Here is an 18,177-nt window from a genome sequence, read left to right on the forward strand (position 1 = left end):
CTTTTCCTCCCTGAAGTGGTTGGGTTGATGTCTCTTTCTCATAGCCGGCAGTGTAAGCTTCTCTCCACTCCCCTGGAAGACGAGCGGCTCTCTCTTGAGATGGTTGTCCTGCTCCATCTCTTGAACTGAGGTGCTTTCCCACACAACCCCCATGCACCTTGCATTTGGCTAATTGCCAGATAAGTTACCTGCATTTCCAGCAGTTTTATGTCATAGTTTATTTTACTTATGGATGCATGCACTCCTGTGAAGGTCTCGGGGTTTGGTCACAAGCAAAATGCTTACAGTTACCAAGTGTAGTTTCTGGCAGTTTGGCCTAAGTCTCTGTAACACCTGCACTATCTTTATTACAGGTCGGGGTGGAAGTAAAATAAGAGAGCTTGAGGATTCTTCAGGTTCCAGGATAAAGGTACCATGTGCTGTTTGTCATGAAGGACTGGACTCTGTTGTGAATGTGGTTGGTTTTGCTTCTGTGTAAACCACAGTTAATGCAGCAACTTGAAGTGTGCTGCAATAGCTGTAATAATTCTACTGTTTTACAAGAATTGGTGAAAAGGAATTGGAATTGAGGGTGCAACTTGACTGGAGAAGCTTACTGATATTCTTTCACATTTATTTCCCTTTTAGAAAGGGAATTAAAGGGCCTTTTCCTCGGAAGTTAAAATTCAGGGGGAAAAAAACGCTGTTTTCAGAATGTATTCCTATATAAAGTTTGTGTCATTGTGGTATTAAAAAAACCTAATAAGGTTTTATGAACATAGGTTATAAGGGGAACCTATGAAGCTGAAGTAAAGATTTTTGGCAGCGTTGCCGTACAAAACAAAGCCAAGATGTTGATTGATGATGCTGTTACAAGATCTGGACAAAACTACAGTAGAGGTGGGAGTGAGAAAGGTAAGGAATTTGTTTGGGGATTTGTGTGTTTGGGATTTGGCATTTTTTTGTTATTGTTTAGGGGTGGGATGTTTGTTTAAAAAAAATATACTGTGGGTTGTCTTTCCAGATATTCGGTCATTTGCTGGAGTGTTTTTGCATTATTAATATGCTACTGAACTAAATTAGCTTTCACCTTGTTTTTGGACAGTGGCATACCTGCTTAAAACAGAAATACCTAGACATCCTCCCTTCTCGGCTGTAAGCAGTTTCCCCCCCTTCAAACTGCTAGACTTCTGTGACAATCAGTTGCTGTGTGTTTTCAACAACTTAAATGAATGCAGAATGTTAGACTACTTGGTTTCTTGCCTTATCAGTCTGGTTCTCTCAAAATACAAGCATTTGCTCTAGTTTAAGTTTTAAGTAGTATCTGTGCAGTATTAAAGTTCAGTAAGTTTTTATAAATGTATAAAGTAAACATACTGCTTATAGCATGAGCAATGCTGACTTCTTAATACTTTCATGGGAAGTTGGCATTTAAGATTTGATCTTGCACATCATGCCTGGCTTTACTAGGCTTTATTGTGTTAACTTAGTTACGTGGGTTTATAAGTATTGATTGTATATTGAGATGCTACTTACTGGTATTTGTCTATGTGCTCCCAATGACTTTTTGCACAGTCAAACTACATCCACAGTTGTTGATCTGAGGCACTGATGAGGAATAAGGGATCTGAGAGTTGTGTTCCAGTGTTAGAATAAGGAATGGGGTAGTTCTGGGTTTTGATTTTAGAAGTGCCACAGAAGGTGGATGAGTACATTCCAATAGGCTAGAAATAGTTAACGTTTCCTTAGTATGGGTTACTGTGTTTTCCCTGTGTTTTCTGATTTTACTTTTAATACAAAATTTTGTTGCCATCCATATCTTCAGTGTAAAACCTTTGTGAAGTGTTAACCTTGTCAAGAAAGAAGTATAGAGTGTAACTACACCAGGACTTCATTGTGGTGTCATTGGATACTTTAGAAGTAAACCTTGCTTTTGTAGCTGTTAAAAATAAAGCTTTCTATCTGCGTATCACCTACTGGCTTCACAAGTTTTTCAAAAGCCTCCTGCATAACAAGGCTTATTTATAGCTGGAGGAGCAGCATTTCAGAACCTGTTGCCACTGTCTTTAAGTAGCTGAAGATGTTGAAATGCTTCTTTTTTTTTTTAATCAGAACTGCATTTGTACAGATTTTACTGATGTTTAGGGCTAAGACCTAAGAAAGAATTTTCTATTTAAATGCTTCATGTCTATTAAAAACCGGAGGCCGTACAATCGAAAAAGAAAATAAGGTGTTTGTTTTGAGGGGGGGTCCTCGCTCACCCTGCAACAGATTCCATCAAACAGCAGCTTTTTGTTACTAACTCTACAGGAAAAACCTTGGACAGTATCAAGCCTGAAGATAACCCAAAGAAATCGGTGATTAACTGGGCCTATCTTCGAGAAAACAGGGCTAAATATGAAGCTATGAAGTGGGCAGGTTAGTTTTAAAATTTCAGTTGTATTAGTACTTGTCTTTATATGATAAATCTGTTGAATGCATAAACATTTTTAATTTTTGCTTTGAGATGATGGAATTTTTCAGTATCCAAATTAGGTAAGTATTTGCAGTGAAGTGACCGTGTCAGCATTTCTCAGCATGGTCATGGAGGGCCTACATACCCAGGTAGTTCTTGCTACTCAGTTAGTATGTTGACTTCACCTTTTGAAATGTTCGTATGTGGCTGCAGCAAAAAAACCCAAGACCTGTTAAATACAAGGGCATATAGTGACAGGACAAGGGGGAGTGGCTTTACACTGACAGAGCAGAGTTTTAGATTAGGCATTAGGAAAAAATTTCTTTACTGTGAAGGTGGTGAGGTGCTGGCACAGGTTGCCCAGAGAAGCTGTGGCTGCCCCATCCCTGGCAGTGTTCAAGGCCAGGTTGGACAGGGCTTAGAGCAACCAGGTCTAGTGGAAGATGTCCCTGGCCAAGGCAGGGGGTTGGAATTTGATGATCTTAAAGGTCTCTTCCAACTCAAACAGTTCTGTGATTCTGTGAAATATTATAGTATGTGTGTAGCAGAAATTTCTTTAGAACTTGAAAGGTGGGCAAGTGTTTCTTTAGGATGTACTGAAGTGTTTGTCTCAGTCTTCAGTTTTTACATGAACCACAATAGTCCTCCGCTGTTTTTTGACTCGTCTCCTAGTAAAAGGCACTGTCTGGGTTTTGGGATTTCCATCTTAAGCTTTAGCGCACTTACCCTGAACCTGTAGCATTTCTTACTGACCCAAGTTTACTTTTCCTGACTATTTAAGACTTGCCTCCAATTGAGAAAAACTTCTATAAAGAATCATCAAGGACTGCGTCTATGTCACAAGAAGAAGTGGAGCAGTGGCGGTACGACCTTTACTATAGGGAATCGTCTGTTTTGCAGAAATTGCTATTAAAGTATAAAGCCCAGAAAATGGATAATAAAATACTGAGAAGCATTAATGGTAGGGTCTTGTAATAAATTGGCTCTTGTTATGAACTCTTTCTTAGGAATTAAACAATATTTACCATATGAGATTATATTAGTTGCTTGGCGAATTAACTGTTTCTCTACAAGTGTTTTATGTGGTTGACTTCTGGGGGAGGGGGGAGAAAACCCCAGACAGTTCACTGGCTTTTAGCTATTCACGAGACAGCATGTTCACGTTTTTTAGGTCCTTCCAAATGTGACTGTTCACATCTTGAATACTTCTTGGCTGCCATTTTCTTATATTTTAGTTAAATACCATCTTCAAAACAAATTTTGGCTTGTTACTGTTTCTTTCTTATCTGTCTTATCTTGTCTTTCCAAGTACGTCTTGGTGAATACATGCTTCAGTTAACTGTATCCATTCATTTTGATCCAGCAATCTACATCATTACTTTTCAAGAAAATCAGATCATCTGTTTCAAGTGACTCGGTTCAGGCTGTGATAAGTTTCAACCTTTTCAATAGTTCTAATGAAGTTGGTGAACATTCTTGAAGCATTACCTTGTATTACTTTTCTTCTTGTGTGGTGTCTGTTTTTTCTCTTGCGTGCTCACCAGAGAAACCTTGCCACAGTGAGTGAAGTATGAAATTGATGCCTGTTTCCTTAAAGTAGATGTATGTGTTATTGTTAGAGCTAGTCAGGCACAACAGAACATTGTTACGTCGGTTCAGAACATGCATTAAGGAATAGCACTAGCTTGTGTGATAAAGGAGTGTTTTTCCTTTTTCATCTAATCTGTTTGCTTTAAGGAAAAACAGTAATTGAAAAAAGAAAAAGTATTTTTGTAAACACAAGGAAAGGTCAAATTGCCCATGCTTTTCCTAGCTCACATCCTGCTTGAAGTAAAGCTATTTGCTGACTGGAATCTTCAGAAGAGTACAGGACTGGAATGAAAATAAGTTACTTATGCATATTAATACCTCTTAATTGGGGGGGCCTCAGAACTTCAATTTTTAATATAGCTTTTTCTGTGTGTTGTGTTTTGGGTTTTGGTTGGTTGGTTTTGGAGATTGGGTTTTGTTTGGGTATTTTTCTGAGCTTGTCTTACTGACTACATTCTTTTCTCTAAACTGTTCTATTTGTATTTTACAGAGCTTCCAGGAAGCTGCTCTGAAAATATTTCAGGAAGTCTTTTGGCAGAATATAGGGTTCTGACAAAGAAGTCCAGTCCATTCCACTGAGTTCTGGGTTGTCTTTAGGTTTAAAAACTTGACACAGTTATCTGATTTGTAATAGAATATAACTGAAGTCTGATATGACAGGACTACAGTTCATGTTAATAACCATATATAACTTCACAATAGTCTTTGTTAAGAAAGAATGGTAATTGATGCCTCTAGAAGAAGTCTTTCTGTAAAAAGGTTTTCTTAAAAGTTAGAAGAATAGTTATAAGTCTCACTCAAGAATCTGAACTTGGATTTTTTTGTTTCAGGAATTAAAAAAAAAAAATCATAAAGGCAGTCTTTTGTGTTAGCTCTACTCTCTCAGATAATGAGACTTTAAAGCAATTGCACTTCTTTAATTCTATACAGGAAAGAAAATAATAATATAATTTGTGATGACTTAAAAGAAGGTGAAAAGCGCTGCATTCCCAATCCTGTTTGTAAGTTTGAAGATGTATTTGACCATTATCCTGATATTATGGCTAATATAAGAAAAGTTGGTTTTCAAAAGCCTACACCAATTCAGGTATGTCTTCAATTTTGATGACTATAACTGAAGCTTTAGAGAAAAGTCCATTTAAATATTTGTTGTTTTATATTAGTCCCAGGCATGGCCGATCATACTTCAAGGAGTTGATCTTATTGGTATAGCACAAACTGGTACTGGGAAGACTTTAGCGTACTTAATGCCTGGATTCATTCACTTGACTTCACAACCAATGTAAGGACATGCCTGACTTGTTTAGCTGTGGATACTTTCCCCTGCCCCTACCCCTCATGTGATGGTTTCCTAGTAAAGCTAATAAATCATACAACTATATGAATTCTATAACCTGGTGGAAAAATTGGTTACCATAGATTGCATTAGCAGTGCAGTGAGAAAGTCTAGAACAGTATAAAAACATCTGATATCAGGTGTGATGGATTTTGTCTAGCCTTATATACCCACATTCTAAAGCTTCTTATTGCAGATCCAAAGATCAGCGTGCGGGGCCAGGAATGTTAGTCCTTACTCCCACTCGAGAACTGGCTCTTCAAGTAGAGGCAGAATGTTTGAAGTACACATACAAAGGAATTAAAAGGTAATCTTGCTTGTTAAGTTTTGGGGCTTTTTGCTACCAGTTGTGGCTTAATTTGCCTACTAAAATAATTTATTTGCTGAGAGAGGAGGTGAAGGTAGTAAATGCAGAGTTCATATTTTCCCAGTTTTTAGAATGCCTGTTTTAACTACTGTCATAGTGAGAATCTGTTGCTTACATAGTTGTTCTCTGCACTGTAGCTTTGTTGCTTCTTACCTTTCTGTGTGGACAACTGAGAAGAGTCTGGCTGTGTCTCCTTGGCACCTTGCTGTTAGGTAGTTGTGGACAGCAATAAGATCTTCCCAAGCCTTCTCTTCAGGCTGAACAAGCCTGGTTACCAGCTTCTCATGTAATCCACTCCATCTCCTGTACCATCTTGGTAGCTGCCTGCTGGACTTGCTCCAGTGTGAATATGCCTGTCTTGTAATAGAGGCAGGCAGGGGGTACAAAAACTGGATATTGTGCTTGAGGTGTCATCTCACAAGTGCTGAATAAAGGAGAATAATGAGCGCTTTTGACCTGCTGGCTACCTTCTCCATAGTACACAGCTGGCTTTCTTTTCTGTGGGGTTACACTGTTGAATAATGATCAGTTCCTTGCCCACCCAACTCTTTTTCTGCAGAACTATCTTCTAGCATGTTGGCTGTTAGCCATGGGATAATTCCATCCCCATCTTTGCTTTTGTTAATCTTCATGGAATTCCTGTCAGCCCATTTCTCCAGCCTTTTGTGGCTTTTCTGAATAGCAGCCCTCTACTGTGTTGACTGCTTCCCCCAATTTGGTTTCATCCACAAACCTTCTGAGAGTGTACGTCTTCATTTAAGCTGTTAAACAGACATTACTGTACTCCAAAACTTAACTTTCAGGGCTCTCTGGTAACTTTGTGAAGCATTCAGAATTAGTCTTGTAGTCATCAAATACTGAAATGTACATTCTGCTTCCGTCTCAAAAATACTGAGGAGTTTTACAGAGCTTGTTGAGTTTGTGTGAGTAAGCCTAATACTTTATTGAGTGCATTGATTGTTGTAACAGAAAAATGTCTGACTTTTGATGGTACTGTTTATAAAATCATGCATCTTTTCATATGCTTATCTATTTTTGGTGTGAATATTTTCAGAACAACCCAAAACACACTCACAGCATAACAGCCATCTTCCTTCCTTTCATGGTTGCATTCACTATGATTTCAGCAGAAAGTTGTTGCTGAACTGCTGAGGGAGTATCATTCAGTGTTAAGTCCATTATTTACTGTGATACTGTAAATACTGTGATACTGATTTCCTTTTGGTAATACCAGATGATACTTTGTAAAATAAAGCAAAATGGTGGCATTTAGTTGAAAAGGTTGGCTTTAGCTGAACCTTAATATGCTGTTTCTGTAAAACACTTTATTTTTCAGTATTTGCATATATGGTGGTGGGGACCGAAAAGGACAGATAGACGTGGTTACCAAAGGTGTGGATATTGTTATTGCTACTCCTGGCAGACTGAATGATCTTCAAATGAACAACTTCATAAATTTGAAGAGCATAACATACCTGGCAAGTAGCTGATATGGAATGAATAATGTACCAGTTGGGAAATGGTTGACTTGGTGTGAACTTAAGCTTTAATGAAGTTTTCTCTAAACTTTTTAAGTCTTAAACTTGTGATAGATCTTAACATTGAGATTGGCATTGGAGGGATGGTTGGTACTTACCATAATTGCATTGCAGATGTGGAATATTCCCTGAAAAAAATAATAGGCTTCTAGTACAGTAAACATTTAAAAGATGCTAAATTGTTATCTCTTATTTGTCATGTTTGAAATTCTGAAGTTTGTTTTGTCAGGATCAGTTATTAATGGATGAAATGCATTTCGGAAGTTTTCTTTTTCTTTTAAAGATTACCAGTGACTCAGGTTCTTACTAGAACTTGTGCAGCAAGCACCAGAGTCACAGTTAGATATTTAAATGTTTGGGTGACTGACCCTCTTTTGATGTCAGAGGGAAAAATAGCCATGTGAACACTGTTATGAATCCTTATGTCTTCATTTCATTCTTGCCTTTTGCTGTTCTGGACACTTAACTCCGTTGCTGTTTTGTAAAATACTTACATGTATTCAAATTATTTTCAAGTTGTCTGTTTAATTGGTGGCATTTAACAATGTGGCCTGCTTTCTCTGCCTTATCTCCACCCCACTCCCCTCTAAGGTTTAAATACTCATGCTGCAATAAGTTAGCTTCTCTAGCTAATAGTTGTGAGCTTACTGGCAAGGCCAGTAGTGGTATAATATCATTAAGAAAAGAAAATTATTGGGAGATATGAGAGTAGTCGTATGTAGAAGAGTAACATATAATTACTAAGAAGGAGGAAAAAAAGGCCTGAGAAACTGCTTTCTGAGAAATGTAGGAACATCAGTAATCTTTCTCTACCAAGGTGGAGTATGGTCATACTACAAGCACACACTGCTTTCTAAAGCAGAGAATATGCATGTAACCCAAACTGGATGTTTCAGTATATGCAAGATATACCATAGTATGATATTAAGTTTGATAGCTAAAAGGAATTAGCTATCAGATTGAAAAATCTGATGATGTAAAGCAGGAGAAGAGCATTGTTTGTTGTACCACTAGCAGTTAAATATTTTCAGAAGATTGAAACTGGTGCAAGGACCGTGATTTGCAAAATGGTTGTCTCGTGCCTAAGACTTTCTGGAGATTGGAAATGCTGTGCTTCTTTAGGTCCCATTTGAAAAATTGGACATCCAAAATGCTCATTTTTTATTTTTTATTTTTGTTTTTAATGTTACCATATATTTTTCCTTGTAGTTTCTTGTACTTTGAGAGATATAAAGATGCTTTCCATTTCCATAGCTTCATTATCAATCTTAAGCCAAAAAAAAAAGTTTAGAGTCTTATTTCAGAGAAAAGAGAGTGGTATTAGATTTCAACTTTAACACCTTGGATGGAGAATGCTGCTTATTGAAAAGCTTCTTTTACAGTTTTGATTTAAAGACAGTCTTATGAATGCTCCCTAAGTGCACTGAGTATTATTTGCTGATATAATTGTTTTCCAAAGGACTTCAGAGGTCAGAAATCAGAATATAATTGTTTGTCTAAAACAAACAAACAGAACCCCAAACTCTGTTAATGATGTTTGAATATAGACTGTACGCAAGGTGAATTGGAGGCAGGGAATTTGTCATCTTGCCTGACAGAACTGTCAAGTTAGTTGCAGTCTTGATTCAGATTTTTAGGAACCTATTTATTCAAGATAGGCTGGGTTTTATGATTTCAGAAGAAAGACTGGGAAATTCTGTCATATACAGCCTTTTGATTGTTTGCAGTACATGTCATTTGAAGATTGCTTTCTGTTCTGCTGTGTTCGGTGTAAATTGATACTCACTCATCAGTAATGTGAGTGCTATTTTTCTTTTGACCTTATGCTCGTAAAGCAGAAGTAAGGAAATTGGAGTTGTGCATGAATAATTGGGGAGCACGTACGGGAAAGTATATACTAAAAAAAAAATAAATATCATGAAGTAGGATATAGAAGGTAGATTTTAGTAGTTCTTTTATTCTTCAAATACAAAAACTAGTGCAAAACTTACCAGTAACTTATTTAAAACAGAGGAAAGAAAATAATGTTTATATGAAGAACTGGCTTGTAAGAATTTCTTGCCAAGAAGCAGAACTGAAATAAATAATGTTAAGACGTAAATACGTGTAGGTAACAAGAAACCTAAGATTATGTCATTGGCAGGGAGATCTAGCTTATAAACCAGGACCTGGCTGTGAGGTGAGGTATTTGGAAAAAATAGCGCTAATACCTATTTCCTATATATTACAGTCTTTGTTCTTTATTAAGTAGCTATCAGAAATACGGAAAGTAAATTTCAACAACTCTGAGACATCTAATATACATATTTAGTTCTTTTCTTCTCTCTTTCCAGCAAAGTATCAGTGTGCTTAAGAGCTTAGAAAACTGTTGAAAGGGGCAAAGTAGACAACTCCATATACAAAATAAGTGATGTTTCAGTCTTGCCATTATATTAGAATCCAAGCAGTTAATGAAATCTCTGTGAGTCCTTTGAAAATCAAGAAGTAGAATTCTTGTCTTCTGTCTCTCAGCTGAAGATCTGTTATTATTTCAGAGATTTACATAGATAATGTACTAAAAACCTTGAATAGAATAAAACATCTGAAAATAATAGAACGGCAAAATCACGACAGTAGAAGAGCATTATCATCCATGTCTTAAGCTTCCATACAAGTGACTAGAAAATGTCAGTAAATAAAAGCATGAAAATTAAAGGAGAAAAATGAGTCTTGAATGGCAGCCTTTTTCCTTTGTATGAGACTGAAAACAGCCACAGGTGTGCTCGTATGTTAGAAAAAATCTAGTTCCAAATAAGTTGTCCTCAGACCTTCCTCTCACTTGTTCTCTTTTGTTTTGATTTTGATGAAACAGGTTTGGGCTTTGGGAGTTTTGTAGTGACCTAGTGTGAGCAAAAATATACATTCTGCCTTATTTCCTACTTCTGATGAGAAACTATATTGATAACTGATACTTTGGTCTGGTATGACATCTCTATCAAGATAGAAATGAGATTTCCCCTTTAAATTACAAAAAATTTCTTAGCAAAAGTGGGGTGTGAGGGGGTATCCATTTCCCATTTCTCAGCCCTCCTCTGCGTTTGTTTAGTTTTATTGTTTGTTTTTCTTTTAATTCTGTGCTTAGTTTTAGGCACCAACCAAATTACTGTTAAAACAAACAGTTGTTTCTTCTTTGTTGACTTTAAGTGCTCTCAAAGGTGCTGTGGATATTTTTGTTTTGCTCACAAATATATTTCTAAATGAAAAGGCTTCAAGGAAATCAAAGAGGTGAAATAAAAGTAGAACAAGTTTTGCAATACATTATGGATTGGATCTGCAATTAGAACTGATACTGTTAAAATGGTCTACTATGTAATGTCTTGCTGAAATCCTTACCTAAAGAACTAAATAAACTTGTTCTGAGCAGGTTTTGGATGAGGCTGACAGAATGTTGGATATGGGATTTGAACCTCAGATTATGAAGATCCTAATAGATGTGCGACCTGACAGACAAACTGTTATGACAAGGTATGTAAACATGATAGTGCTCAGTACTTAAACACTGTAAACATCAGGACTTGAACAAGTTAACCTTGGAACAAATGTGTCAGTTTTATTAAAACTTCTACTAGCCTAAATGGGAACTTTTATGGTTCATAATGGCATCAGTTTTATTTCCAGTTCTGTCTAGTCAGTTTTAATGAGTCATTTGATGATTTTATTGCATTTCATACCCCTTTTCTGATGTTTTACATCAACTACAAAAAAACCCCCAAGTTCTTCCCAAAAAGCAACGTGTCCTGGGAGTGCTAGAATTGCCATATCAATTTTAAATGCCAACTTTGACCGAACGTATATCCTAACCTTCATATCGGTGTCTGCACCTGGATTCATTTTAAAATTATGCAGCTTTTGGGATCTTAACAGTAGAATATCCCAACAATAATTTTTGTTACTGTATTCTCCATTGGAGCTATTTTTTTAGATGTTAAAAACAGACTAGGAACTTGCTTGTTAGGTATATCACTGAACTACAAAGCTCACTTTTGGCTTCATTAGAAAGGCTCCATAATTTTTGCCTGTACTTTTAACCTAGAAAGTTATCTTTAAGGTTTGAGTGCTGTTTACTAATAACTTCTTAAGATTATTTCTAAATGTTATGTAAGCTCATTACTGTTACTGCATACTCAAGTGTTTTGCTGGTGTATAAGAAAAGAAAGAAGAATGTGATGAAATTAATGAGTCATGTGTTTGTTTTCTTTGCTTCCTGTTTAGTGCTACTTGGCCTGATGGTGTTCGTCGCCTAGCAAAATCCTACTTGAAAAATCCTATGATTGTGTATGTTGGCACTCTTGACTTAGCAGTAAGTTGTTCTGTTCTTTATTTTCTTCTTTTGGAGAAGAACCTAAAGTTAAACCAGGAAAAATTCTGCTTGTGGCTTTAAAATCCATCCAAACTTTCAAAAAAACAGCTCCATCTTATTCTTTTAAAGCAAGTAGAGAAGAACTTTGTTCTTATGTTTCTGTAAGTCCTAGATCTTCAGTAGAAGACAGCACAATTGACAAGTATCAATCAAATTGATACTTGAATAATGTACTTTGGAGTGGCACGTGTTCTTGCCTGAACCCTTATTCTTGCAGCTTTCACTTCTGTTCCTTAATTACTTTTCCTTCTGAAGGTTTTTATTCAAATGCATATACAGATCCTTATCTGGATCTGTGTTTCTTAACTACTGCTTTCTCAAAATAGAGTTAAAGCTCTGAACTAAACTCCTGGAAAGCATTTGTTTAGAGCAGGAACATGTGTGTTACAGTAAGAACTGCCTTCAAAGTCCAAAACTTCTAACATGTGGACGTAGTTGCATACTTGTCAGGCTTGTGCTGCTTCAGCTGGCTTCAGTACCAGCAGAATTTACAGAAATGGTAAGATCTCCGCATCCTGGTCCAGAGATTGATTGATTGATTGATTGATTGATTTTTAATGATAGAGAATGAGAAAACTTAGTACCCTGTACACCTTTAGGTGGAACTAGCAGGAGAATGTACTTTTCATCTGTTACTTAGCATGCCTTTTTGCTGTGTAACAGGCAGTAAATACAGTGGAACAGAGAGTTGTTGTTATTGCCGAGGAGGAAAAGAGAGCATTCATGCAATACTTCATTGAGTCTATGAAGCCACAAGATAAGGTCATCATTTTTGTGGGAAAAAAACTTACGTATGTAATCACTTCCCAGTATTACTTCCCACTATTACATCTATTCATTGTTTTCTAACAAAAATACTGGATAGTTTCTTAGTTCACGTTGTAATTATGAAGTGTAACAGCTTTTGTCAACAGTGTGTGGGTAGTAGTAATAGTCTTGCTTATTTAGTCATTCCTCCAGACTTACTGGTAGTTTCTTTTTTTATTTTCTTTTTTAATGTCATTAATAGTGGTGGTAAATCTCAATTTCACGTAGTTAAAGTAGATGTTAAGGTTCTTGGTCAATGTGATGAGCTGTTTACTTCCATACATAGCTTGGGGGCAGCACTCATTGTACCAAACCTGAGCTTTTAGAGTGAACAACACAAAAAAATCATCTATTATTTCTCTTATACATAAATAAAAACAAAGATTTATGTGGAGCATAGTCTTGCCTTCGTACTCTTTCATAATAAATATCAGCTGACTTTGCTGGGGTTTTGTCCTTTGGCAGACATTTAGTTCTTCTTGTCACATTATCTTTTGGATCTAAATCTAGATTCTGCGCTTTTTAAGAACCATTGCTTTACTTCATCCTAGAGCTGATGACTTAGCAAGTGATTTAAGTCTCCAAGGAATTCCAGTACAGTCGCTTCATGGTAACAGGGAACAGTGGGACCGAGAGCAGGCTTTAGATGACTTCAAGAAAGGTAGGTTTGTACTAAAGTATTCACTTGTTTAAGCCCAGGTTTATAAAGCTTGTCATGTGCAGAACTTTGTCTGTTTGTAAGTGCCATGTCTTTTCAGTACCACAGAAATGAAAACATTAGAGAGCTCTGAATGATATGTTTACTTTGTTAATTTGACAAGCAAACAAACAAAAACCAAAACAGATTGCTCTTCAATAAAATTTGGAATGTCTTTGGAATTAAAAAAAATTTAAGGCTTATTTTATTTTTTTAAATCCCTGTGGAAAAGTCAGTATTATGTTAGTGTGCAGAATGGTAAATTTAAGTGTCAAATGATGGTGCTTACACTGAGGCAGTTCTGCTTTTGATTATGCCAGTAGGGGTTACACTTTGGGGTTATGTGTTCACATGTTAATTTTAACGGAGTAGTCCTATGATAAGGATGCCAGCTGAGATTAAAGTTGTTGAAGCTTCTGTTCTTTTCACAGACTTTTTATATCAGTAAGGTATGTTTCTTGCTTCCTCTGCACCCTGCTGTTCTCCTTGTGAAATACAAATAATAGTAAAATGACGTTTTGAGTGCCGTTAACTGCCTTGTATTTGAAGCTAACTCGGCATGACTTGCAACAAACATTTTTTCCCGTTTATGTGGTGAGTGCATTATATGCTAGAAAACCACTAGACTGGCATATATTTTCTGTTTATTCCGTAAAGTCCAATTCTCTTTCTGTTGTATTTATTTTAGGCAGAGTCAGAATACTGGTAGCTACTGACGTAGCATCCCGTGGCCTTGATGTGCATGATATTACTCATGTTTTTAACTTTGACTTCCCTCGCAACATTGAAGAATATGTTCATCGAGTAGGTCGTACTGGAAGAGCAGGGTAAGTGTTTACAAGAATAACAGTAATATATTGTCAATACTTTATGCACTGCATTGGTGTTTCTCTTGTCATATGCTAGAACTGCAGTTGTTATGGGTAGGGGAGTGAAGACTTCAGAGACTATCAAAGATTGTCTTGGATAATACAGTGCTTTGTTTTGAAATCAGCTCACTGTTAAACTTAAGGCAAACAAGTTTTCCACTTTTCTGTTACTTCATTGAAGTGGATGGGAAAGAGAGATGTTTGAAAGCTGGTTTAAATGTGGGGAAAAATAACAGCTCAACATGACTTCTGTGTAGGTGTTCTGAAGTGTCACTTCCTTGTTTGTCTCTTCATGAATCGCTGAGTTGTTCAGTTTCCTGGACGGCCTACTGGGGAAAAAAAACCCATAAATTTAAAGTTTTTAGCTGTAGTTTGGTGTTAGGACACTTGAATGCTGCTTTCCCAGGTTGGCACAAGTGAGATTTTATTTATTTATTTATTTTTTTCCCTGGTGTATGTGTTTTGTTTAAGCCATTATATGAGCATATATTTTTTCATACCTAAATATGTTGCCTTTATGCTCTATGTCTAAAAGTCTAAATTAGTTGTGCTTTTGCTCCATTTTAGGTGAATTGCCATATTCTGATCTTTATGAAAAGTTGTTCTCTGTCACGTGCATAGTAAATATTCAAGCCAGTTTTTACTTACCAGTTCAATAACATTGCCTATAGTACAGTTTATCAGTGTATAGGTCAGTAGAAAGAGTTTAGCAGCAGTTGTTTTGGAGATCAACAGTTATTTCATTCCTTGTTTAGACGTACTGGGGAGGCAATAACGCTTGTCACTAAGAATAACTGGAGGTTTGCATCTGAGCTGATTGAAATTCTGGAAAGAACAGACCAAGTAAGAATATATCTTGCTGGGTAAGATTTATGTTGGTTCTGGGTTACCAGCTGAAACAGTTCATGAAGTCTAAGGCTACTTAGACCTTTCTTGGTGAGTGTTCATAGTGCCTCAAACAAAAAATGGGTTCTTAAATCTCTCTTGTCCTTAGCTGTATTTTATCTTTCAGATGAGTCCCAGAAAAAATGCAGAAACTTAAAGCCTTCCACATCCAAAGAAAAAGTAACTAACATAAGCACACATAGAGGTCTGCAGACAATTAATGGGACCTGTTTTATTTTGTGGTATTTTATTCCGTTTGTATTTCGCTTCTGGATGCATGTTGTTGTTTGAAGGTGTAAATATTAACAATATTTATATCAGAAGAAACTGAACTATCTCTCAGTTTATTATATCTGACAGTTGTGATAGCTGCACGTACCTTTCCAAGCTATTTTTCTTACAGATGTATGGGAAATAGCACTGGAATGGGATTGCTTTCTTTATTTTAAAGTAATGTTGTTTTGGTTTGTTTGTTTTGTTGTTTTTTTTTCTTGTGACTGTGACTCAGAAGCCAGAGACAATTATGTTGCTGTCTCTTGCTGTAACAAGAAACAGTATTTTGCCTGATTTATAGTAAACCCCTAGCTCATGCTCTGATTCAAATTGATTTTTTTATTAATTTTTTTTTTTTTTTACTTTGTTTAGGGGGATGGGAGTTTGAGTACAAACTGAATTGCTCTTACCTAGGACCCGTGGTTGTTATTGTGGATACTTACTCAAACTTTAAATCCTGAGTTAGAACTTCACCTGAATCTTCTAGTTTACAACTCTCTGAAGGATGTTATGCCACTTAATACGAACATGATAATTCCAATTAGTTTGAATAAACTGTTTCATGCTGCAGGAGAGGATCTGATACTGAAGAAAATCATCCAGTGTTTCAGCTGAAAACTACCTTTGTCTCATTACTTCTGTCTCTCTTGATACAAGTCTGTAGTGATTTTCAGCAAGAGAGATGCATCATTTTTCACTTCATTTTTAAGCAATGTCTAAAACTGAGTCAGAATAGACTGTTCCATGGGCATCCTATTGCGTGGACTTGTGACAGCCAGGGCACTTGTTTACCAGTAAGAGCAATTCAGCACATAAAATACCTACTAGCAAGCTGATGGTCATGCCAGCTTAGGAAGAGTTGCTTACAGCAAATGGCAAGCATTGCTGAATTATGGCAAAAGAAGTAGGAACTGAAGGAATATACTGCCCCGGGTGCATTCTTCACCTTTTCAAGCATTTCTAGGTCTAGGCATTTCTAAGGAGAATTAGAAGTGTTTGTCTGTACTGTACTGTTTGCACTCTGTGCCACTTGCAGGGAGACAAACCACCGAAGCTGAGCAATCGCATTAATGTTGTGCTCACATGCACTGCGTAAACTTGCTCTTTGCTCTCTGATCAGGAAACTGATTCTGGGCTGGACATCCTCTACCGCTGCATAGCTACATGCTGTAGCAGATCATCAGAGCAGGCTGGCTTTGATAGATTAGTGATCCAAAACCTCTTCTGGCAGTTCAGACACCTGTAATGCTTTTTGCAGCAAACATTACGTTAATGTCTGTGTTATGCCTGATCTGGTTTATGATGACTTGTTGGACGCCGCCTTTGTTCCATGATGTGTAAGAGTGGTATATGGTTGTGGGGTTTTTTTTCTCCCCTTCAGTGATCAGCATCACTCAACTTAATAAAATATGTCTAATTCTTTGCATCTGGCCTCAATCCCTACAAATATAACTGAGGTGACAAAGGGTGTTGATAATATTCACTTCCTTTTCCACATGGTTACAAACATGCCAAAAAGCACCGTGGATCTAGGTCAGATGCCCTTGTGACCTCCCAGTAGTGGGAGAACTGACTGCTTTCTCTTGCCTTTCTTTTCTTTGAGCTTTGTTTTACTGGTCTGGGAACCCTTCCTATGGCAATGCTTTCTTTAAGTACTAAGTTTCTCTTCAGACACTCTTGAAACTTCCAAAAGGAGTTTGATATCAATTATAGTGTAACATTCAAATATATATGGTATGGTATCACACAAGTGGCATTGGACATTTTTTTTCATCTATTGATCATCCCTGACAAATACATTTCTGTCTGAAAGACTCATTTTTTTAATTATCTGGTTGTATGTTGTCATCAGATAAGGTGATCTGACCATAAATATGTAATTGAAAATCCAGAGACACTGTGCTGACTATTTTTAAGTATATTTGAGTATAATTTTATGTAAAAAAATTTCTCCATGGATCTCGACAGAAAAGACAATCTGCAAAGTGACAGAGGCCTGATAAATAACAAAATCTAGTTTGGGAGCACATAAATCAATAGCTTTTTTTTATTTTTATTTTTATTTTTATTTTATTTTATTTTTTTTTAAAGCAGGGTCTGAAAGTTTAGATTTATTTAAAACTGGCCTTGTTCTTGTGCTACTTTCTTATCAGGTAGTTCCTAATGAACTTATTGCAATGGCACAAAGATACAAAGAATTTCAAATTAGAAAAGAAACTGGGAAGGATATACGAAGACCTCAGAGCAAGCCCTCAAAATAACTGTAATCCCCTGCGATTACTGAAACAGAGTAAGTGATTCTCGTTAGTACTAACATCTATGGGCTTGAATTTAGAAGTTTCTTTTTTCAGTTGATTGTTTTCTATACTTGTCCCATTTAAATAAAACGTGTTTTAAAATGGGGCTTAGAAAAGAAAACTGGTTTAACTTCATACAGAAATAAATCTAGTTTTGTGTGTGGACACTATTTTCACTTAAGAAAAATGAACTTCATTATTTTTTCTTGTGATGTGCATTATTTCTAAAGCTATTATCTACTGGTTAAAAAACAAATACTGTGGGTTTGGTTGTTGGGTTTTGGGTTTGTGGGTTTTGTTGTTGGGTTGGTTTTGGGGTTTTTTTCTTTTTTAGTTAAATGCAGTATTAATATATAAGAATGTAATTTTTCCTTTTATTTTCAGAGAACTGGATTAGTGAACGTAAGCAGTATTTGTCAGCATGGCTTCAAAATGCTGTACTTTTGCATTGATACACCGAATTTACCAGTGGCATGCAGAAGTTTTTCCAAAGATAACTGCTGTTTGCAGTAATTGATGTTTGCTGAAGCAAGTTTGGTTTGGTTTTTATTTTAAAACTTAACAGTGAAAAGACATTTTTGTTTTGACTTGTCTCAAGTTTGGGTTGATTTTTTTTTTTTTTTTTGTTTTTTTTTTTGTTTTTTTGAGAGAGAGTATTCTGCATTTCTTCCTAATGGAGGAGAGC

At 36.4% G+C, this 18,177-nt stretch overlaps 1 protein-coding gene across 1 annotated transcript; it reads left to right on the plus strand.

The window, feature by feature from the left end:
• Nucleotides 1–353: 353 nt before the first annotated feature.
• On the plus strand, nt 354–17,456 carry DDX43 (DEAD (Asp-Glu-Ala-Asp) box polypeptide 43; the record flags this gene model as incomplete). The annotated part of the gene is made up of 15 exons (XM_010019971.1): nt 354–409; nt 762–879; nt 2,290–2,397; nt 3,216–3,297; nt 4,955–5,111; nt 5,188–5,306; nt 5,557–5,667; nt 7,064–7,205; nt 10,669–10,769; nt 11,517–11,604; nt 12,328–12,455; nt 13,023–13,132; nt 13,857–13,995; nt 14,793–14,880; nt 17,349–17,456. Coding segments are annotated over 15 exons (1,655 nt in total), but the record flags the coding sequence as incomplete, so codon positions are not given.
• Nucleotides 17,457–18,177: the final 721 nt, after the last annotated feature.

The sequence above is a fragment of the Nestor notabilis genome, unplaced genomic scaffold, assembly GCF_000696875.1.
Source record: "Nestor notabilis isolate BGI_N333 unplaced genomic scaffold, ASM69687v1 scaffold11978, whole genome shotgun sequence".
Lineage (NCBI taxonomy): Eukaryota > Metazoa > Chordata > Aves > Psittaciformes > Psittacidae > Nestor > Nestor notabilis.